The sequence below is a fragment of the Calliphora vicina genome, chromosome 5 (genome assembly GCF_958450345.1).
Source record: "Calliphora vicina chromosome 5, idCalVici1.1, whole genome shotgun sequence".
NCBI classification, from domain to species: domain Eukaryota; kingdom Metazoa; phylum Arthropoda; class Insecta; order Diptera; family Calliphoridae; genus Calliphora; species Calliphora vicina.
In genome coordinates, this window is record NC_088784.1 from 37,817,462 (window position 1) to 37,842,020 (window position 24,559).

Sequence of the window (24,559 nt, forward strand, 5' to 3'; positions counted from 1 at the left end):
ATTCTGAAATTTACACTCTATATTTTATTCTGTATACCGATAAGTATAGATGTACATACATATTTAAATAACATATGTATAATAATGTGCTAACATATGTATGTATGTGATACAGATATGTATATAAATTTTTTAGGAGTATATAAAACAATTTACACATTTTAATGTTTTGAAAGCACAATGGGGAAAATTGTTATTAATTTTGATTTAAGTAAATTTTTGATAACCAATGATTTAAAAAATATAGCTGGGAAAAATATTAAATACAAAATGGTAAGATATGATAATTTTATTTAAAAAAATCATGAAATATGCACTGTTTTGTCTGCTGGACCTACTAATTCCATTATACTTTTAATTATTTAGAAAAGTAGTGTAAACAATTTGCCCCAGTGTGCCGCGGTTAGAATATGTTTATTTTATTTGTGTGATGTAAATTTGTGAATATAATTATTTTGTTTTGTTTTTGCTGCTTCTAAATATATTGTAGTTGTTGTTGTTGTGTGTATCTAACACATTTTGTTAGTAAATTGCAAAACCGCAGTTCATTCGCTGAAAACCACGTTATCATGTTGCATTTATTTAGTACTAATGTAATTAATTAGTATATAATAGACTACATACATACAGATTAGACTGCTTCAACAAATTTATTTGAATATTGACCATAACCAACACCCTCCCCCCAATTATTGGTATCTGGTTTAGAATAACAAGTGTCGATGCGGCTCTGAAGTTTGAAGTAATATTTACAAATGGGGAATCTGCATTTTGCCAGTTATTTTATGCAAAATTTTCTGACACATACAAAACTAGTTGCTTATTTACCGGAGTCTTAAATTATCACTTATGAATTTTTATCTAATTAGGACCATGTTTAGCCATTTCGAATTTCAAACTGTTGAAAATATTGTTAAATAAATTTAAGTTAAGTTTATCTCATATACACAGAAAAATTATATTTCAATTCAAACATTTATCCCATATTGAACTGGTTTCAATTATTTCATAATTAAATCAAGTATTCATTTGCTCAAAAACAAAATTTCTTGATATTTTCTATTGAATTTTGAGTTTTGAATTTGATTATTTTAACAATTGAATATACAATTTTCGTTATTGGTTGAATTTCAAAAAACACATTTTTGTTATTTTTTGTGTTTCATTTACGAAAATTATCTATTCAATAATGTTTATATTTAAAATTCAACCAATAACGAAAATTGTATATTCAATTGTTAAAATAATCAAATTCAAAACTCAAAATTCAATAGAAAATATCAAGAAATTTAGTTTTTGAGCAAATTAATACTTAATTTAATTATGAAATAATTGAAACCAGTTCAATATGTGACAAATATTTGAATTGAAACGGTTTAAGAAATAGTTTTTTCTGTGTAGTAAATTGAAAAATAATACGGTGAATGCATCTCATAAAATAGCTGTACCTGCGATTTTAATTCGGAGGATTTTGGGAAAAACTTAATTCTTGGCAACAATTTGTACAATATACCAATAATTTTTACTCTTGCTAAATTTTAGAATGTTGTGATACACACTGAAATAAAAATATGCATAATAATTGACAGCAATCGGGAACGTCTAACCCATAGAATAATATATCCATAGAAGCATTACTGAGAGGGAGAAAACCTAAGTCTGTTGTCAAAAACCTAAGTCGTGAGGATGTATTAGTATATAGTTTTGATATTGTATTGGTGCCTTTTTAATTTTCAGCAGACACACAGAGTTGTATAAAAATGTTTAAATTTTGATTTATTTAAATTTTGTTCTATTTTCAATACCAAAAATTGAAACTCTGGTCCATAAATTAAATTCTACCACAATAAAATTAAGTGTCAAAATTTAATAAAAAATATTTTTTTTCATTTGAGCAAAATTAATGTATTTTGAAAACAAAAGTGTCCTGCAAAGTATTCAAAAAAATTGCCAAATATTGTGTAGAAGTGTAATAAAGTGGTGCGGTCTGTATTTAGTCGGAAAATCAAAGTTAAAATTTGAAGTACTTTGATGTGTTTAATTCTCTCACAAGTATGTTGAATTCACATATCACAAGTACGTGTGAAGAGAAAATTATTGTTACTCTCAGCTTACTTTCAGTTGCGCTTCTAGTTGTACCCTATGGTTTTGATATTGTATTGGTGCCTTTTTAATTTTCACCAGACACACAGAGTTGTATAAAAATGTTCTACTTTTAATTTATTTAAATTTTCTTCTCTTTTCAATGCCAAGAATTGAAACTCTGTTCTATAAATTAAATTCCACCATAAATAAAATTAAGTGTCAAAAATTAATAAAAAATATTTTTTTTTTCGTTTGAGCAATATTAACGTGTTTCGGAAAAAAAGTGTGCTGAAAAGTATTCAAAAAAAATGCCAAATATTGTGTAGAAGTGTAATAAAGTCTCTATTTAATCGGAATATCGAAGTTAAAATTTCAAGTATTTTTATGTGTTTAATTCTCTCACAAGTATGTTGAATTCACATATCACAAGTACGTGTGAAGAGAGTAATTATTTTACTCTCAGTTGCGCCTCTAGTTGTACCCTATGGTCTAACCCTTTCACTTCCCATATCAACAAACAAATTCTTAAATTTCTAGGATTTTTTTATTTTTTCGGTATAATCTGACTAGTTATGTATTTATTGTCATTTTTTTTTTAATTTTATAAATTTTTTGAACTTCGTTGACATCTGTCTTGTTTACAGATAAACAACCAATCATGTTTGGCACCCGAGTAACGACCACTGATTTAATGGCAAATTTTAATGAAAGATCTGAAAAATCTTCAATCTGTGTGGTTCAGATTAGTGTTATTCATTCATACTAATATTTTGTAGAATACATTTTTAGAATCCAAGAAACAATTCCGGAAGGAATTATGGCCGATATATTGAAGCTCTTTTCGTTGATAAAATCTTGAAGCACTCTAATGTTTATAAATAGGCACAAACATATGCATTAATTTATGCATAATTATATTTAACAGATGTTCATATGAAAATTAAATAAAAAAAGCCTAGACAATAATTCTTTAATCTAAACCAACTAAAATGTGGTTAAAAAAATTTTTTACAGGAAAAGCGTTTTAAAAAAATTTGAGAATTAAAGGCATTAAAATTGAGTATTACTTAAAACAAATGCCATTGACTTACTATACAACCTATTAACAACAATATTGAATTATCAAATAATTTCAAATTATTTAATTTCAACATAAAATCTACTCTGTTGTATGGATGCGAGACCTGCAACATGGCATCACGTGATACACAATGTCTTCAAGTGTTTCTCAACAAATGCCAAAAAACCAACTTTGGATGGTGGCAAACCAGCAGCCTATTAAATATAGAAATAAGAAAGCCGAAAACCAAACGATGACATTGTCAAGAAATACATAGACTGGAACCCGCAGGGAAGCCCTGGTCTCTGCATGCATAGAAGCGACAACTAATAACAGGGCTTTTGAGATTGCGGATGAAGTATTTGATTATCTTATTTGGTTCAAAAGTTATGATTTTTGCAACGAAAAATATCAAATGAAGCCACGATCAATGAATAATTAAATTCGTTACTTGAAAATAGTTTTATTAATATCAATGTAATGACATATTTAAAAGCGGTTGTGGTAAGTACATCGCCGTGTTAAAAAAGTAGTGAAGTGTCAGAAAATTAACATTTTAATTCGATACACGCTTTTCTGATACCGTTAAATAAAAAAAGAATTCTAATTAGCGTAACTGTTACCTATCAGCCATTTCGAAATTATAATTTCAGTCGAACCAAAGTTATCGTTATTATTAAAATAGCGTTACCTAAATAATTAAAATTAACATTACTCATAAACTGTTTCGAATCGGTAGACAACCTTGAAGAAAACCCATAATTGATACAAAATTATAAAAAATTCTAAATTGAACTTTGCCTCAGAGAGTAAATCAAAATTCCCAACTGTTTGCAAGATATAATCCTGAGAAAATTATCACTTTTTGCAAAAATGTCACCAAAAAAGTGCATTACTTTGGGCAAAACTGGAAGACACAGGCCTTTTTTTTGGTCTTTTATACGTAGTGGTGCCCGTATATGGTTATATTTCCATGATTCAAATAATTACACACAGTGATATTAAATGCTAATTGAAGGTCTGCTGATGCAAGCTTTTATGGATGTTTATTGGCGAAAATATTCCTAATGAATTCAGCATAAATCCTATGGAATTGACTTTAAAGTATCACGTGTGTAGTTTTATACATAAAAAAATACTTCACGCATGCATAAGAAGATTTTTTTATCTTCTTCAGGTTTCATGTAACAGTTTAAATAAAGAGAGTAAAATAAATTTTATTATAAACAGACATGTTTGAATTTTATTTTGCAATACAAGTTTCAATGTGCAAGACATTTTTTAGAAGGATATGCAAAGTCCTTCTAGAACATCTTCTGCGAGAAGGCAGAGTGGAATGAGTATCACATCTTTTAGAATGTGTAAATATGGACATGGTAGGAGGCCTACAAAGTGAAGCCATATAATATTTTCCATCTGTGACAAAATAAACAGACGTTAGTTGGTGAAAATGAAATGAAGCCTTAAAATCACCATCAATCAATCTACAAAAAAGTTATTTTAAACAAGAGGTCAGAATTTTTCACACTATATTTATCTCATATTTGTTTATTTATAAATCAAGGATGAGGTGACAAATCAAGACATAGGAAAACAAACTTATTAGAAATTCCTATGGTTTGTATCAGATTACGCAAAACAAGTAAGAGAGCTATATTCGGCTGTGTAGAATCTTATATACCCTTCACCAAATTATACTTCAAAATACAAAATAAAATAACCACTAATAAGGTAAACAAAATTAATTTTTTTTTCCAAAGTTTTTGTAAAAAAAATTTTTCGAATTGTTATTTAAAATCTTTTTTTTTTAATTTTTTTTTTTAAATTTTTTTTTAAAAAATATATATTTTTTTCGATTTTGACCTATTGTAGGTCCAACTTACTATGGTCTTATATACGTCGTTGCAAATGTCTTTGAAATATTTATCATTAGATATCCATATTGTCTATATTAAATTAAAGACTTAGGAATCCAGATATAGGTCAAAAATTGAGGTTGTTCTGGTTTTTTCCTCATATCTCAGCCATTTGTGAACCGATTTTGCTGATTTTAAATAGCAAACTTCTCGAAAGCATGTCTGACAGAATTATTGAAGATTTGGATCCCGAAGATATCTGGGGTCTCTAGAAAATTGATTTCAACGACAGACGGACAGACAGATGGACATGGCTTAATCGACTTCGCTATCTATAACGATCCAGAATATATATACTTTATAGGGTCGGAAAATTATATTGTGGAAATTACAAAAATTCGCGAAGGTGAAGGGTATAAAAAGAAATTATACATGATAATACATACGGAATTTCTTTAACAACTGGTCCGATATATTGAAATATTAATGGAAAAGCTTTTGGTATAAGCTTTCAGAGATGCAAAAAAACACGCAAAGCTAATACAGGTAGGCCTCCATTTACGCGGTTTGTTGGGCCCAAAAAAATAGCGTGTAAATCAAATTCGCGTAAACGAGGTTCTAATTTAGAACGAAATGCTTTTGTGGGGCCAATGATTTTTTATTTCGCGTAAAACAATACATCGGTCACATAACAAAAAATAAATTGAGACCTAAAAATTGCGTTAAATAGAAAGCGGACGTAACTACACAAAAATTCAAAATCAAGTTTTTGACTGATTAAACAGTTGCCAAGAATACTCTATTATTATTATTGATTTTATAACGTATCCCGTAAAAACAATAAAAATGTAGTTACGTCGGTATTTAAGGCGACGATATATACTTTAAGTATACTTATTTTATTGTACTTTTAAAAAGTTACTTAAAACAAAAGTAAATTAAAAAAACTCAACTAGAAAAATTATTTTTTTATCGAAAATTGTGCATTATATTATTATAATTATACATAAAAAAGATCAAAACATAACAAAAAATTCATAAAAATTAACGAAGTTTTCAAAAAAGTAATCCGCGTTATAAAAATCGTGTAAAAAAAATCGCATATTTGAAAAAATGGTTGCTAATTTGAGTTAGTGTTATATCGAATTCGCGTAAATAAAGTACCGCGTAAATGGAGGCTTATATGTACTTATATTTTTTGAGATAATTTTAAAGACCCGTGTCTATTTTTTTTTTGCCCAAATTTTTTTATGGGACCCCAAAGATTTGGGGCCTTGATGTCATTTTTACAAAATGAGTGATCATTTTCTCAGGCTCATATCTTGCAAACAGTTCGCAATTTTGATTTACTCTCTGATGTAACTTATAGCCCTTGTCATAAAGAACAAAAATTGTGAACATATAAAATCAAATAAACTTCATCTTAAAGATCAAAATCGCCAAAAAATTAAAAAATTCGATATAAATTGTTTAAAGCTGCCTAAAAGTATGCTTTAGTTTTTAATAATTTAATAGTTTATGGCCCAAAACACTTAATTCCTTTAGTTTTTTCTTACTAACTTATAAATGGTGTTAAGAATCATTCCTAGGAAGTTCATATGTCCTGGAAAGTTATTTATTGAGATCTTAGGTACATGTTTTTAGTTGATTGTTTCCTTGAATTTTAAACGGTTTGCTACCTATGGACCTGAACAGGGGAAGGTACTGTGTAATTTATCCAAGTTATCATACATTTATTCAAGTTAAAAATGTTTTAGATTTTCTGTTTTTTTATAGCATATTTTTAAGCGTCTAAATTCAAATTATATGGAAGGTCAAAGTAAAGTTGAATAAATTCTACAATTGTTAGCCGATTAAAAAAAGTGAGATATTATTTTATTCACAATAAAAATGTGCTAAACAAATAATATGGAAATATACGATTAATAAGGACATGAAAACAAAGATGAAACATGGACAAATTTATTATTTATGAATAATTTATCAATATTGTGCGGAGAATTATTTTCAATATTTTTTATACATTTCTACTGTGTTAAAATATTATTTTTAAAACACTTTAAGTTCTTAACAGATAATTAAATTATTATCCGGCCATAAATGTTTATTGTCTACTTATTTCTCACCATCCTTCATTTACACTTTTATTTCGCCAATATTTATAACCAAAAAACCAAAAAAAAAGTATAGACTTACCTCTATCCTCCTCCTCTTCGTTCAATTGTTCTGGTGTAACTGCCCAATTTTCATCATCATCAAAATGAGCATCTCCGCCACGTCCAGCACCTGGATAGAAGGCATGTGCTAAAATTAGACCAGGACCATCAAATTTATAGCCATCACCATGATCACGTCTATAAAAGTACAAAAATAAAAAAGAAAAAAGAAAAAAAATGTTTAATGTGAAGAAGAAAAACTTTTCCAAACAAGTGGTAGTAAAATGGAAATTTATATCATTAATATTGAAAAGCTGTTAACGTTGGAAACGAAAAAATAACAAGATAAAAGATGAAGAAGTTTATTTTAGAAAATGATTAAATATTCTATTAGTAAATTTACACTTTATAATCATTCTTCAAACTGAAGAGTGTGCGAGATAAAAACTGTAAAACTTTTATTAAGCAAAGTTTGGCAAAATATTTTAGTTTTAATGGTAATAAAAAAAATAGTGCGCGATTTTTATAATATTTTTTTTTACTGAAAAAGGAAACTATTTACAGTTGTCGTTTACACAAGAGTTTTAAAATATTTATACTGCTGGCATGTAATTAAAGGCGTTATTAAAAGTGTTATTCATAATTGTGTCTGTTGTATTTTAACTACAAGTTGTAAATGTTGGTAAGTATTTTAATGGAAAATAGTAAAAATTGTATTGCAAATTGCATACATTTGTTGTTTATGTTATGTTTTTTTTCAACTATTAAAGATAAACTTTTACTGACAGCTAAAAGTTTATGCTTTAAAGATTTTGAAAAATCTGTTAAATTTTTGTTTATCTTTTGACACCATATTAAATGTTAATAAATAAACATTTATGTGAATTTTATGAGTGTTTAGAATCATTCATAGCGAATGAGTTAAGAAGAGAATCAGGGCTGCCCCATAATTTAGATTGGAAATTGGCAATATTTCTGAAAAGTATCGGCACTTTCCGAAAGCAAGAATATAACTATGGACTTTGTATGTGTAAATATTCACATGGAACTTTCACTGACTCGCCAAGATAAGTGTAACTGTAAATTAAACTCAATTTACGAGATCATTACCTGTGAATACGAATCCACTTCATAGTGGTTACCATGACTAATCTCCTGACCAGCATGGAATTTATCCATGTTTCCAGAAACTTTTGAAACTGTTCAGATCAAGTCTCTTGGAAGGCCATATTCAAGGCCGGTGGCAAATCATAACTATTGCCATAATCTTACCGACTAAGATCGTTTTTGTTAGACAGTTAAATCAGGGAAACATATATGGGGGATTTCATGTCAAGTGAACCAACTTTTGAAATCGATGTATTCCGATCGGGATGAAATTTGCACCAAGGTTAGCTCTATTGGATAGTAACTCAGACACAATTTTTCAACAACATCGGTCGAGAACTCTCTGAGTTATAGGGGGTAAAATTTTGACAATTTGGTCAAACAGGGGTTTTTTCTTATCCATGTAACTTATTACCTATTGTTCTTAGCAAAATGTGTTCCAAATAGTATAGATAGCTATTTCTTCGATCTTTCGAAAAAAAATATTTAAAAAAAAAATAAAAAATTTTTAATATTTTTTTTCCGAAATCAAAAACTTTTTTGACTTTTTTTTAAAATACGCTATTTTTTTTTATTTTTTTTTTTTTCTTAAAATAAAGTTTAGATATTTTCCTTGAACACCTACTTGGTCGCTTAGTGGGATGCGAGTGGGATATCTATCAAAATAAATATTTTGTAACTCAAAACATAAAATTTTTGACTTTTTTTGCAAAATCAAAAACTTTGTTGACTTTTTTTTTCAAAATGGACCCTTTTTTAATCTTTTTTTTTAGGTCAAACAAAAGCTTAGATATTATCCTTGAAGACCCTTTTGGTCGCTTAGTGGGATGCGAGTGGGATATCTATCAAAATAAATATTTTTTAACTCAAGACTTACAATTTTTGATTTTTTTTTTGCAAATACGATTTTTTTTCCAAATGGGCCTTTTTTTTAAAATTTTTTTTGTAGTCAAAAGAAAGCTTAGGTCCATTCCTTTAAGATATTTTTAGTCCCTTAGTGGGATGCGAGTAGGATATCTATCAAAATAAATATTTTGTAACGCAAGACATACAATTTTTTAATTTTTTTTGGCAAAATCAAAATTTTTTTCCAATATGGGCCCTTTTTTAATTTTTTTTTTTTGCTCAAAAGAAAGCCTAGGTCCATTCCTTTAAGATATTTTTAGTCCCTTAGTGGGATGCGAGTGGGATATCTATCAAAATAAATATTTTGTAACGCAAGACATACAATTTTTTAATTTTTTTTTGCAAAATCGAAATTTTTTTCCAATATGGGACTTTTTTTTAAAATTTTTTTTTGCTCAAAAGAAAGCTTAGGTCTTTTCCTTTAAGACCTATTTTGTCACTTAGGAAGATGTGAGTAGGATATCTATTAAAATAAAAATGTTGTAACTCAAGACATTCAATTATTGACTTTTTTTTTGCAAATTCGAATTTTTTTTCAAAATGGGCCCTTTTTTAAAAATTTTTTTTTAGTCAAAAGAAAGCTTAGGTCCATTCCTTTAAGATATTTTAGGTCCCTTAGTGGGATACGAGTGGGATATCTATCAAAATAAATATTTTGTAACTCAAGATATACAATTTTTGATTTTTTGGCAAAATCAAAAATTGTATATAAAATTAAAAAATTGTATGTCTTGCGTTACAAAATATTTATTTTGATAGATATCCTACTCGCATCCCACTAAGGGACTAAAAATATCTTAAAGGAATGGACCTAAGCTTTCTTTTGACTACAAAAAAAATTTTAAAAAAAAGGCCCATTTGGAAAAAAAATCGTATTTGCAAAAAAAAAAGTCAAAAATTGTAAGTCTTGAGTTACAAAATATTTATTTTGATAGATATCCCACTCGCATCCCACTAAGCGACCAAGTAGGTGTTCAAGGAAAATATCTAAACTTTATTTTAAGAAAAAAAAAAAAAATAAAAAAATAGCGTATTTTAAAAAAAAGTCAAAAAAGTTTTTGATTTCGGAAAAAAAATATTAAAAATTTTTTATTTTTTTTTTTAAATATTTTTTTTCGAAAGATCGAAGAAATAGCTATCTATACTATTTGGAACACATTTTGCTAAGAACAATAGGTAATAAGTTACATGGATAAGAAAAAACCCCTGTTTGACCAAATTGTCAAAATTTTACCCCCTATAACTCAGAGAGTTCTCGACCGATGTTGTTGAAAAATTGTGTCTGAGTTACTATCCAATAGAGCTAACCTTGGTGCAAATTTCATCCCGATCGGAAGACATCGATTTCAAAAGTTGGTTCACTTGACATGAAATCCCCCATATGGGAAATTCCACGAGAATGACAACGACTGAAAAAACAAAAACCCTTGAAACATTTTTTGAAACATTGATTTGAATAGCAGAAAACACTAAAATTTTACTATGCGAAAGTATTTAGATATTATTACAACATTTTGAAGGCAAAAGTAATAGTTTAAACTGACTATATTTAATTTTTTAATGTTTTATGCTAAAATTGCGGCGAAAACTAAGCTCCCTATTAGCTTGTAGGATGAAATGAATTTGACTTTGATTGTTTATTTGCTATTATAAAATTGTTTATTGAAACAGAATGCATACTTTCTATTAATTTTTTTAGTTTTTGTATTATATACAGAATGTATATTGTTTTCAGAATGTATAATTGTTTTATTATAAGAGATAAATCTGTAACGTACGGTATGTTACGTACGATATTAAATTTTATTTATTATAAAATCATCCAAAGATTGTTTTTATTTAAATATGACGGATTGTAAAGGAAAAATATTTCAAATCAGGGTAATTGTATAACAGACGATCTGGCCAAAAGGGGCGCGATGATAATGATGAGGAGATCGACCCCTTTTCTGGTGTTTCCCTTGTTAAATGCAAGATGGCTTTTCAGCGGACACTATATGAATCTGCACAAAGCAGGTGGACCAATGAGTCTTCCTGTGTTATAACGAGGTCTAATTGGCCCGTATATGATGCCAGCAGGACGAATCTACTTATGGAATTTCGTCGTGAGCAAATAAAGCTAATTGTCTTCTTCATTACAGGACACTGTATAATTGGGACACATGCTAGGAGATTGGGCCTACGGTACAATGACTACTGTAGGAGCTGTCTTAATGAGGAAGAGGATGAGACGGTGTCACACATATTCTGCCAATGCCCGGCTCTGATAAACCTGAGGGAACGCATCCTCGGAATACCATTCCTATCATGCTTAGATGAGCTATCGAGTCTTAGACGAATCTACTCTTTCATCAGAGAATGTGGTTGGTTTAGCCTGGAAACAACGGACGTATAATGAATGCACGGATGTTTGCCCATTGGGTATCACAATGGGATCAGTTTTGAATGGACCCAAGTGAACTGCTTGAAGAGTGGCTACCCATGGAACCTAACCTACGCCTCTCACGATTCGAAAATTTTAGCATATTTCTACATGTACCTCAAAATGACTTCCGTTTTATGTCACGTGCGATATAACCTTATTTCGCTCGATATTTTGGACAACAATGCACAGTGGTTTCCCTTATATGAACAAGCGGTCAATAATCCATATCTCCAAAACTAAAAAAGCTAAGGTCTTTAAAATTTGTCACCGCATAGTATGCCCGAAGAACTTAAAGTTTGCAAATTTTTAAGAAAAAATTTTAACAACTGTAACCACAGTAGCCCTTTGATCTTTCAAGAGTTGATTGGCTTTTAGACATGTTTTATGAATTTTTGAAATAAAATATTTCAGTATGAAAATTCGTTTGTTTTAAACAATTTAAGTAAATTTTTATTCCATTTTAATTACTGAATTATACACTGAAAAAAAACTAAATTAAAAAGTTATACAAAGTTATATAATGCAATATGAGGTAAGGTAAAATAAGACATTAATATACATATATCAAATATTAATCAAATTTAAAACTCCTTGACTTAAACTACTTGTTTTCTTTGTTGGTAAGTTTGTCCTCCAGAAATAAATGGATCTGAACTTAAAACACGCTATTTAAAAGTTCTGTATTTGTAGCATTGCACGATATTTTTCGGGGATGTTGCAATCTAAACTGTTTTATATGAATATTTTTCGCTTCAGCTGCTTCCTCCGATAATTCACCTATTGACACTACTACATGTTTGCTTACCTCAGCTCTATGGATCAGATTTTTATGTACCGATGCAAAAGTCAAATTTTCAAACACTTAATTTCAACAATCAAATGATGCAATTTTGTAGATAAATGTTTATAGATGAAATGTACACTTATAGTTTTAAGAAAAAATTTATTTTATTTTTAGAAAATTGAACTAAAGTCCATGCAAGGGTGTTAAGCAAAAATTTACTTATATTTTCAAGCAATTAATTTTTTTATATATGTATAATTTTCCTAATAATACTATTTACCTTTAACATATTTGAAAAATATAACATTTCAACATCAATAAAAAAAAATTATGGGGAAACCATAAACCGTTAAGAAGATATGCCCAAATCGATAAGACTCTAATTATTATTCTATTTTTGATTTTCCATGGAGAAAAAAAAATGTAGCCCCACTTTCCCCCAAGCTCTTTTTTATAAAATGAAAGGTGGGAGTGTCTTGTTTCGATTAAAAAAAAGAATAGTTTTCGGAACAGGATGAAAACTTAAAATTGTCGAATAATAAAAGAAATATCAAAAATATTCTTATCTATGTATGGGTTTCGTGGGCGGTGGGCGTGACCGATTTTATTGAAACTCGACATGCGTTCCTTTTTGGTTTCAATAAATGTATGTACCAAATTTCTAGACTTTTGCTTGGATGTAAACAATTTTATGCGAAAAAATCAATTTGGATTGTATGGGCAGTGGGCGTGGTCGATTTTGATAAAATTTTATTTTTTTCTTAATTTAGTGAATATAATTCTCGGTTCCAAATTTCAATGCTCTACGACCACCCTTATAATTTTTGCTCAAAAATGTATTGCATTTGGATTGCATGGGCGGTATGCAGTGGGCATGGCCGACTTTAATAAAACTTAGCATACGTTCTTCTTTTGTTTCAGAAAATATATGTACAAAATTTATAGACTTTTACTTGATTGTATGGGCAGTGGGCGTTGGGCGTGGTCGATTTTGATAAAATTTTATTTGTTTCTTAGTTTGGTCCATATAATTATCTGTGCCAAATTTCAGAGCTCTACAACCACTCCTTATAATTTTTGCAAAAAAATGTATGAAGCCATCCCTCTGTGGGGCGGGTTAGTATATTTCAGATTACACGCCCATCCGCAAATTTCCGCAACTAACTTCAGCTTTTTTATTATCTTAAGAATCAGATAAATACAATGAAAAAGAAACCTATGGGGGAATTTTGGGGGAACACAACTAAAACTTTAAGTAAACATAATGAAGTTTTACAAAAAAGTAACAAACATATAGGTTAACTAAAACATTAATTTCACAAGAATTACAACACAAGTTAGTTTTTATTATTTTCTAAAGATAAAATAAATACCTTTAACTTCAAAATCCATTGAAAATAATTTAATTTTGTAGACTACAGCAATTGCACGACCGTTTTGAAGTGCACTTTTGCTTTGAATTATTCTTCCAGCGTTCAGCTGCGCTTTGCAAATGAATATTTGCTCATGCTTTCAATTTTATTTTTAAAAAGTCCCGTTTGATTTCCAGTAAAAACCGGTTTGCCATTAAAAAGATTGGATATTTAAGAGATAATTTTTTTGTATTTTGTCTAAATATTTTGTGATCGTTTTATTTATTTTTGGCCTATGGGCGGAACCACTGTGCAATGTTTCGAAAGGACTTATTATTTTTTTAAATATAGTACCCTCTGAATGGAACATAAGAACGAATGGACAGAACGAATATATGTGGATGACATACTCAACAAAAACTTAATGTACATGAAACAGAGTAACCTTTTCCATTCCTCTTTCCCCTTTCATCAACAAACTTCAATATTTTGCAGCAAAAGTTACACAGAATGGATGAGGACTAAAGACCAAATTATTTTTCAGAAACTCTTATTGTTGCATAATCTATTCCACTCTATAGGCGTATAAATGACACGTACGATGACATGAAATTGTCCATATGTTGATGAACCCAATTCAGTGCTTTCAATTTGCCTAGCAGCCTGTTAAATCAATGGTGAATACTATTCATCATGTTGCGACTTTAACAGAAAATACGTCAAATGTGGCAATTAAGCAGCCGGAATTAATGGATTACGTTTGGGTTATTAGGAGGTTCTGTCATTCCAGAAGTTTGACTTATGTGGAATATGGAAAATCATGAGTATGAGCGACCAAAGGCTGTCCACAAGGCGGAATAATATCGTCTCTACTGTGGATCCAGGTTAACGACAAAGTGACTTGGGTTTCCGCACATAGGAGTGCGTACGAAAACGATCTAGTTATATATGCGATTGGGTTTGACACAGATCTTAGAGTCTTATCAAGCCGACTTTGAAGGACTCGATTGTTGAGTTTCCTGAGGTTGAATCCTCGGTTCATTCGAAGTTTAAAACTGGCTGCCGGTAATATTGGTCATTTGAGGTTAATACAATGCATAATGACCTACGATGTTTTGAAATTGTTGCAAAATCAGGAACATGTCACTGCTTTACTGGATAAGGTCCTTATTTGAATATTTATCTCTGGGACCATACAAATATTACTCCTTCGCATATCTTGCAAATGCTAAGGATTGTAAATGAGCAATTTGGTTAGAGGCTGGGCAAGTATTTTAATATTTTGGGAATGACGCTTATAAGTATCAGCTGTCTGCTTTTATGCTATTAGGATAGGGACTGGGGCATCATGTGGTTGATCAAGTACGGATCCTATCAGGTAATTGGTGAATCCGTAGCAAGAATTTGTGTATAAAATTTTACGCCATCTTCATTTGTGCTAGAGTGCGATGTAGGAGAAGAATAAAGAAGACGGAAAGCTTGGCTTTGCTCATGTCCTTATCGTCTTTCGTATGAGAGTAGTTATCATGGAATATATTACATCTCTTAACGAACTAGGTAGGCAAAACAAGTCAATATTCCCCTAGATACTGGGCTGGGCTGATTAATTGAAAAACTTGTTATGTTCCGGAATGTGGTATCCCATAATGGACATGCCAAAAAAAGGGACCAGATTCTTGGTTAAGTATGAGTTTGTTCGCCATTCGGGGCCATATATGGGATCCAGCAACCATAGGATACTTACGGGATTTTTTACAATACACTGTGACTTAAGATACCACCATTAGTAATTAGGTAATTTTGCCGGGGTTATGTCATACACACACAGAGAAAACAGATTCGTAATGGCAACCGAATTTGTTGCCAATCGAATGATTCGGTTGCATACATAGAATTTTTCGGTTTTAGCAACTGAAAATCAATCGATAAAAAAGAATTTCAGTTGAAGCAACCAAATATTTGTTAAAAGTTCTAAAATTTTGTATCCACAACTGTAAAATTCGGTCACCAAGGCAGAATCATTCGGTTGCCATTACGAATCTGTTTTCTCTGTGCAGGAAATATTACGGCATGTATACTGTCACATGGAACTAAATGTAATGAATTTGAATGTATTTAATATTCTTTATAATAACAATTGTTTTAAACTCAATAGTTTCGTGACATATGAAAAGTGGATATATCTGGAAAAATGAGTCTGAAAAAATTTTAAATTTTTCAATAAATTTTAAACATTATCAAATAATTTGAATCCAATTTGTTGACCCATGTTCATAACAGAATAAGTTCGTTTGGGCTAGCTCCGTGACCTGTCTCAGAATGCCCAAAATATTTGAATTTACCTACTGCTAATCTGTTAATGTGATACTTCCCTTTCCCATATAAAGTGTTAGAACTAGAACCGGTTCCTAAACCAAGGATCTAATCACTTGACCAGTTCTATGACAGTTCTCTCTCCTCTAGGTATATAATAAAAAATATCATTAAAATCTGTAGTTTTTAATTTGTATCATAGAAATATAAAAAATACAATTGATCAATTCTTTCATGTCATATTGTTCTCCTATCATGTCGTATTGTCATAATGTCCTAATATTACACGACTCGGCATTTTTTGCTTGAAAGAAAACAACAACATTTTTAAACCATTGTGAAATTTTAGAACATTATGACATGATAGGAGACCTTGTGAATTGAACAAATATTTCAGAAAATAGCGATTTTTAATTTTTTACAACTTAAATTTGTTTTAGCCAAACTAAAGAAATCTTCAATACAAAATAACTATGAAAATATAATTCTTTATGAGCACATAAAACAAATTAACTCTTTTATACATTTTGCAAGATTTTAAGAAAACCAATAAGAAATATTTATGTAAAATGAACATGTTTGCAAGATAATTTTTTTTATTTTGTGCAAAATTCTCATAACCTGGTATTATTTATAATAAATGTTTATAAGTATGAGTGCGTGTTTGTGCATTTTTTTTTTATATTAATGCACTGGTATGCGTTCTTTAGCATGAACATGCATGTTAATGTGTATGACCAACCATATACATCGTACATCCTGATAAGGTTTAATAAAATCCGTTATTTCTTTTCCTAAGTCCTCTCAAAATGTTTATCTTTATTTCAAATTGAGATTTGTGGAATTTTACTTTAGTTCCTTAGTTTATATTCTCAACGTTTTGCTTTTTACCTCAACCCTCAAAAAGTATAACAAAAACAACTTAAATATTTAGTATTAGTGTAACCAGGTGCATGACCCAGCAGTTTTGTAAGTAGTTAATGTATCTCTTATAGACAGTAATTTTCACTAATGTCTGATCATTTGGCTGACTCCGATTTATATAGTTTTGCATCATTTGATACGTACTTGCTTTTTGTAGTGCAGAGAGAAGTCAATTGGTTACTTTGTACATCCCTGGTAATCTACAGTGAAGTCAATTGTTTCTAAGTAATCTAGGGCGAAGACACTTTAAATTTTTATTTTGTGCTGTACTTTAGAAAGCAGTTATTTTACCCTCCAGAAGTAATCTATTGCAGAGTCAATTGTCACTTTGTACATAGTATATAATGGTGGGTGAATTTGAAATTTGCTGTCCTTGATGGACCAATATTTAGTAATTTCAGAGGTCTAATTGTTTTTCTATTTAAGGACTAACTACTGTACTCATCACTAATATTATCTGACAATGTCAATTTAAAGTGAAGTCGATTTTAAATGTTTAATGCAGGATTCTTTAAATTTTTTAGATTTTATTTTGAAATATTTGTACAATATAAATTTATTCAAAGAATAAGCTGTAACCTTTTCCAAACAAATTGACATCATATGGATAGTCGGAATAGTAGTCGGCAGGGGAACGGTTTGGACTATAAAGCGTGTAAGGCAGAACTTCCCAACCACTTTATTCTAAATATTTTTTAAGAGGTATTTCAATATTTGCCCTCCCAGAACTGCTGGTATAAGATTGTGTTGTTGCATGATTATAAGAATTTCTGTGCGTGTTTTATCGTTTGGTTTTAGTGGTATTTTATGTGTTTTTCCTCTTTTCCAGTTTTATGTGTTTTTATTATTGTGTGTGTGCAGTATTTTCAAGCTCCTTTCTTTGTGGCATTTTTACACTATGCTTTTGGTTTATGGGTTTTAATATGTTAGTGTGTGAGTATTTGCTTATTTTTTGTTTCCTTTTTTTATGGCTATTTCTTTAGAATATAGTGGAAAAAAGTATTTGTTTGGTACTTACTTGGCAAATAATACTTGTATATCTGCTTGATCACTGTACACTTCACGGAATGTCAGCTTGGAGTTACTTTCCCAAACACTCAACGCTTTGCGTAGCGTCATACGTACTTGACCTGCATTCGGCATTGATTGATTGACCAAACTAAAAGTAAAAAAACAAGAAAAAATAAAAAAACAATTGAGTATGAAAGTAGTATTAAACAGAAGAAATTGGTGGTGAAAAAGTTTATGATGTATTAAAATCAAGGGTTTGTAAACATCAAATGTCAGTCAATTTTTTTTTTGATGAACTGACTTCATTCATCAATATTAATTTAACAGAAACTATTTGGCGTCTTCAAAAAGCCTTTGCCATGACTTTGATAAAGTTTATTTTCGTTAACTATAAAAGAGTTGGAGGGACTTTTAGGCAAAAGTTTTATAATTATGATGAAAATATTGTTAATTTTGTTTGGCATTTCTTTTAAACGCACACTTGGAAAGCAATGAATTAATATTTATAAAGAACATGTTCTTTGTGACCTATCACAGAGTATCAAAAAGGTCTCAATTTATCTGGTTCGCCCGTTTTAAATAGTGGTCCGAACAAAGTTTGCTATAAATTGTGATCCAAAAATTTAACCGGTTCGACCTCTTTTGGAATAACGGGTGTATTTAATGATATTATTAGTTGACACGATTCGCTTTGCACCCTGCTATATTATCATTCACTCAGTAACATATGGGCAATTCCACGAGAATGATAACAAGGACTGAAAAAACAAAAATCCTTGAAATTTTTTTCAAGGTGATTTGAATAGGAGAAAACACAAAATGTTACTATGTGAAAGTTAAGATTGCTGCAAAAACTAGGCTCCCAATTAGCATGTAGTATGAAATGAATTTGACTCTGTTAGTTTTTTGTTATTATCAAATTATTAATTGAAACCGAATGTATATTTTCTATTAATTTTTTTAGTTTTTGTATACATATATTTACAGAATATATATTGTTTTATTATAACAGAAAAATCTGTCACATACGATATTAAATTTTATTTATTATAAAATCATCCAAAGATTGTTTTTATTTAAATATGATGGATTGTAAATTAAAAATATTTCGTTTAGTGTAAGAAATTAAAAGAAAACATAACGCCTCTCACGATTCGAATATTTTCGCATATTTCTACATGTACCTCAAAATTACTTCGGTTTTATGTCACGTACGATATACCATTATTTCGCTCGATATTTTAGACAACAATGTTTCGAAAGAACTTTTTATTATTTTAAAATATAGTACCCTCTGAATGGGACATAAAGACCAAATTATTTTTCAGATACTCTTATTTTTGCAAAATCTATTCCACTCTATAGGCGTTCAAATGTCACGTACGATGATATGGAATTGCCCATATGCTTAATTTCATGTTTCTAGGTTCATTATTAAAAAATTATCAGAAAGTACTATTATTAGTAACGAAAAGTTTTTGTAGGGGACTTACAGGTTTGTTCATTCTAACTCATTGAGGATAATATGGGTTTTATTTCCTAATTATTATTATAGACAATTCTAAAAGTACCATTAGCTCTACATTTCTGGTACCTTAATACCCCCTATCCTTGATTTTTCTCCACTCAGAAGCTTACCAGCTAACTATGATGTCTATAAGTTAAACAATGTAACATACTGTTATGTTTTTACCTTTTAAAAACGGTGGTTTATTTCCAGTAAATAAACCGGATACTTCTGATTGCAAATAGAAGCAGTTTAGTAGTTTAAAATTGTAAGAACTCTATTCAAATTTACACTACAACAGTTTAAATAGTCACAATGTATTTTTATGCAAATACACGTTTATAATTCACAACTTATACAGCACAATGTAAGGCAGATAATTTATTTTTACTTAACGATTCTTCAAATTAGTCTGACTGGTTGATGTTCTCACGCCCACCTTATATACACTGTATTACCATTCAGATGTTTCCAGCACCATCTATCGATTCTTCTTGAATGATCAACTCAAAGCTTTTATTCAATAAATAACCATATACGGACACCACTACGTGATAAAAGATAAAAAAAGACCTGTGTCTCCCAGTTTTGCCCAAAGTCATGCACTTTTTTATGGGCCCCTAAAGATTTGGGGCCTCGGTGTCATTTTTGCAAAAAGTGATCATTTTCTCAGGCTCATATCTTGCAAACAGTTCGGAATTTTGATTTACTCTGTGAGGCAAAGATGTAGCCCTTACCATAAAGAACAAAAATTGTGAACATATAAAATCAAAAAAACTTCATCTTTAAGATTAAAATAGCAGAAAACTATAAAAAATTCGATTTGTTTTACCTTTTTTCCCCTGTTCACGTCCATAGGTAGCAAAATGTTCAAAATTCATGGAAAAAATCAACAAAAAAAAATTATTACTAAATTTATTTCAAATTTTTTAAAGTGAGAGTTTTTTTTATGACAAGGGCTACAACTTTGCCTCAGAGAGTAAATTTCCGAACCGTTTGCAAGATATGAGCCTGAGAAAATGATCACTTTTTTAGCAAAAATTACACCGAGGCTCCAAATCTTTAGGTGTCCGTATATGGTTATATTTCCATGACTTAAAAAATTACACACAGTGTAATATAATGCTCCGTAGCTATGTTAATAATATCCACAGTTATGTTAATTCCTGTTAATCTCTAGAAATAGAAATGTTGAGAAACATGATGCAACTTGAAACCGTTATATTTGAATTCAAATACAATTTCGTAACAATATTAAAAAAGTACCATTAGAAGAAAATGTACCAATTTTAATTTTCCCTCTTGAAAACTCGACAAGTTGGAAATTTCATTTATTCATTTATATCTAGGCAAAATTTTGTGTGACAAAGATATGTCTCAAACGTCAAAAATCACGCTCCTAAGAAAAAATATATTTTGTAAAAGTACTAAAAATCTTCACATTCAAATAAAACCATATTACTTAATTTTTGTATGACTATAAGAACAAGTGTTGAAATTTTTATGAAAATTTGCTTAATAATTTTTAATAAAATTTATTTTCTCGTTTTTATCCCTTAAAGGTTCGAATTTTCAAAAAGTACCAAATTTGTATTTGGAATGTTTTGATAAATAAATATATTTTTATATATATAGTTTTTACCCGTTTGCTCTCCTAAAGGGATCGTATTTCAAAAAAGTACGAAACATCGTTTACTCTTTTTTACCCCCTAGACCTTCAAATTTTAAAAAAAATTCTTCTTAGTGTGCATTTCTCTAGCAAACATATTTTTTTTTAATGGAGAAATACGTGCTCAATGTTACTCAAATTATATCATTCGAAAGGGCAAAGTTTCTTCTTTGAAAATCCGATGACAAATTTAAAAGCAGTGCATTAAGGTACAAATTATGTAACCCGTAACTTAAGATTTTGGAAGTGTTTGGCAAATTTCAAAAGCAGATTCTTGTTATACTCTATAACACTTACCAGAAAAAAATATCATTTCCCAAATATTTCTACTTCTTTATTTTTTGTATAACTGTGTTATTTAACTTTTACTTAACTCAGATTTTATAGTTTTTTTAGTGTATTTAAACAAATTTAAGTTTTTTTTTGTTTTTTTAATTTGACAGGTTTTACTCTTAATTAAGTCTCGTTTTGTCCTTAAAACATTACAGATTTATTTACACATAAACACTGAAGTAAAAGTTTACACAGAAAAAAAAACATATTTCCCAAAAAATAAAGTTCCTGGAAGTTGTATACTTGTGGTGTCCTTTTGGGTAGAGTATGGGCAAAATAATGGTGTGTGTTGGGGGTTTTTGTTACCTCAATGTTGTTGTAACATATTTTCTGGTTTATTATGAGTATTTTCCGGCTAAGTATCCAGCCATTCATCCATCCACCACCTGTGTGCTATGAATTTCAGGTTTTTTTTCTCTTTTTTAAATTATTGTTTTTATACCCTTCACCCTAATATACTTATAAATAAGCTTGATATGATGTTTGTAATTTTCACAATTTTTCAGTTGTAACCCCATACAATAACTATATATAGATTCTGGATCCTTATTGATAGCGGAGTAGATATAGCGGTATCTGGTTTTTACAAAACCCCAATTATTTAATTTATCTTATTAAAAATAAGTTCCATTATACAGTGCAACACGAAAAAAATAATCATCTACGGACACCACTAAGTGATAAAAGACCAAAAAAGAAAACCCGTGTCTCCCAGTTTTGCCCAAAGTCATGGAAATTTTTTTGTGGGCACCTAAAGATTTGTCATTTTTGCGCCCCAAATCTTTGGGGGTCCATAAATAAAGTGCATGACTTTGGGCAAAACTGGGAGACACGGGTATTTTTTGTTGGTCTTTTATTACGTAGTGGTGTCCGTCTATGAAGTTTACTAGAAATAAGAGTATCATTTTAGAAAAAATTTTGGACAAGAAAAATTTTAAAATTTCAAGATATAATCTTAAATATCTTTTAAAGTATAACCTAGAGTAATAACAAAGTAAAACAAGTAAGAAAGTATGGTCGGTCAAGCCTGACCATATAATACCCTACACTAAATAAAAGAGCAAAAACATGTTTCTTTTAAAATTTCAATAATTTATATTCGTGAGTGATTTTCGGAAGTGGGCCTTATATGGGAGCTATGACCAATTATGGACCGATCACCATGAAATTGGGTCGTGTGATTAATGTCTATATGATAGTTATTTATGTTGAATTTTGTGTGTATACCAACATTTTTAAGCGATTTATGCACGTTAAAGTGATTTTCGGAAGCGGGTCTATATGGGAGCTATGACTAATTATGGAGTGATCGTAACAAAATTTAGTGACATGAATTTTGTATATACAAAACTTATTTGGAGCGGAATTTGTGGAGATACATATATAAATTAAACATTTATGACCGATAAAGTTCAATTTCGGAAGGACATTTGTATGGGGGCTAGGTGAAATAATAGACCGATTTCAGCCAGTTAATAATATGTATGAAATTTGATCAAAATATCTTCAAAATTGCGACCTGTACTCTGCGGTTTACATGGACAGCCAGACGGACCGACATCGTTTAATCGACTCCTCCCCACTATGGTGGTGTAGGGTATAATTAATTGAAATCTGTCCATATTTGTACAAGTTACGAGCTGTACAAACCTAACAGTTAGGTCACAAATTCAATTTTCATTCTCTATGATTCTTTCTTCCATCATTTCACAATCGGACAAGTAGTTAAGAAGATACATATACAAAAATATCATTGGCGGTGTTCACTTTCGAGTGAACGAGTCTTTAAATACAAACATTTTTTTAGCGAAAATGGGCCAATTCGGGGAAAATTTATAACATTTACACATTTATAAGCAAGTTTCTAAAATAAATAGTGTATTGGCAAGAAATATGTCTGGATATATTAGCCGAATCGTAGTCACACCCAATTTATTTTTACGAATTTCGGGTTTTCCCCTAAGATGAAGGGCATATAAGATTCTCTACTGTCGACTATTGCCCTCTGACTTGTTTTAATCATAAAATTTCCACTTAAAACAATACAATGAGTAAGTAGTACCTTTAGTTTTATTTTGGCTTTATGTAGAATATTATTTGTGTGTAAGATTTTTTCTTAATTTGGTTGCTTTTGTTTTTCATTTGCACATTTTTAACCGAATGTTTTTTGATGTTATTTATGCAAATTAGTTCAGTTTCATTGTTCCTACCTTAATGGCAGGAAATTCACTTTTTCTTTACGTATTTTTTTGTTGCTTTTTATTTACTTGGTTTGTGTTGGTTTTATACTCTGTTTTACTGGTTGTTTCTTTTAATTTTTTTTCTGTGGTTAATTTGCTTTACATTTACTCAAGGGTTTAAACATGGATCGGTACATATAGAGTAGAGAAATGTTTAAATAATTCACTTAATTCAAAAGTTTCTCTAAAAAAATTGTTAAAGAACGATTATTGTAAATTGATCGCGAATAAGCTTAATTGTGTAAACTTACTATAAGAAAAGCTATAAACAATTCGGAATAAAGAACAATAGAGTCAACCAAAATAAGATACCAGTTAACAGAAAAAAACGATTAATATTCGTGCATTGGGGCTGTGTTTGGATCTCATTGTCATGAATAGATGAACAGTTATTTATGTTTTCATTTCTTATATATAATTCTCTATTATTTCTCAAAATATATTATATTCTTAAGACTTTTTTACATTCTCTTCTTGTTTAAATAAGCCATTTTTAAGTCAACTAACATTTTGCTGGGATTGCCTGGAAAATCCCAGTACATATTATGATTTTGTTTTTATTTTTTTTCTCCAAGGATTTTAATTTCTATACAACACGCTAGTGATACTCACCTGTACGAGTATTGTAAATATGTGCGCCAGTATAAGCATAATGTGGAAGAGCTAAATTCATTTTGTATTAGATTGAGCCACAAAACATGTGCTGCACTTATTTTATGACCATAAACTTCTTCATTGCAGTAACATTTTATTTTATTTCATTTCATTTAATTAAAGATTTTTATGCATCATAAGGTGCCACACCATCAGCACCACCACAAAGCGGTTTAA

At 29.8% G+C, this 24,559-nt stretch overlaps 1 protein-coding gene across 1 annotated transcript in view; it reads right to left on the reverse strand.

Annotated features, from left to right (window-relative positions):
* Positions 1-24,559, reverse strand: part of Mmp2 (Matrix metalloproteinase 2) — a 759,503-nt gene that overhangs the window by 19,379 nt on the left and 715,565 nt on the right. The window contains exons 4-5 of the mRNA XM_065512268.1: positions 17,987-18,127; positions 7,198-7,355 (exon numbers count right to left, since the gene is read on the reverse strand). Of these exons, the coding sequence (XP_065368340.1) occupies positions 7,198-7,355; positions 17,987-18,127 (299 nt within the window). The remainder of the gene's footprint in view (positions 1-7,197; positions 7,356-17,986; positions 18,128-24,559) is intronic.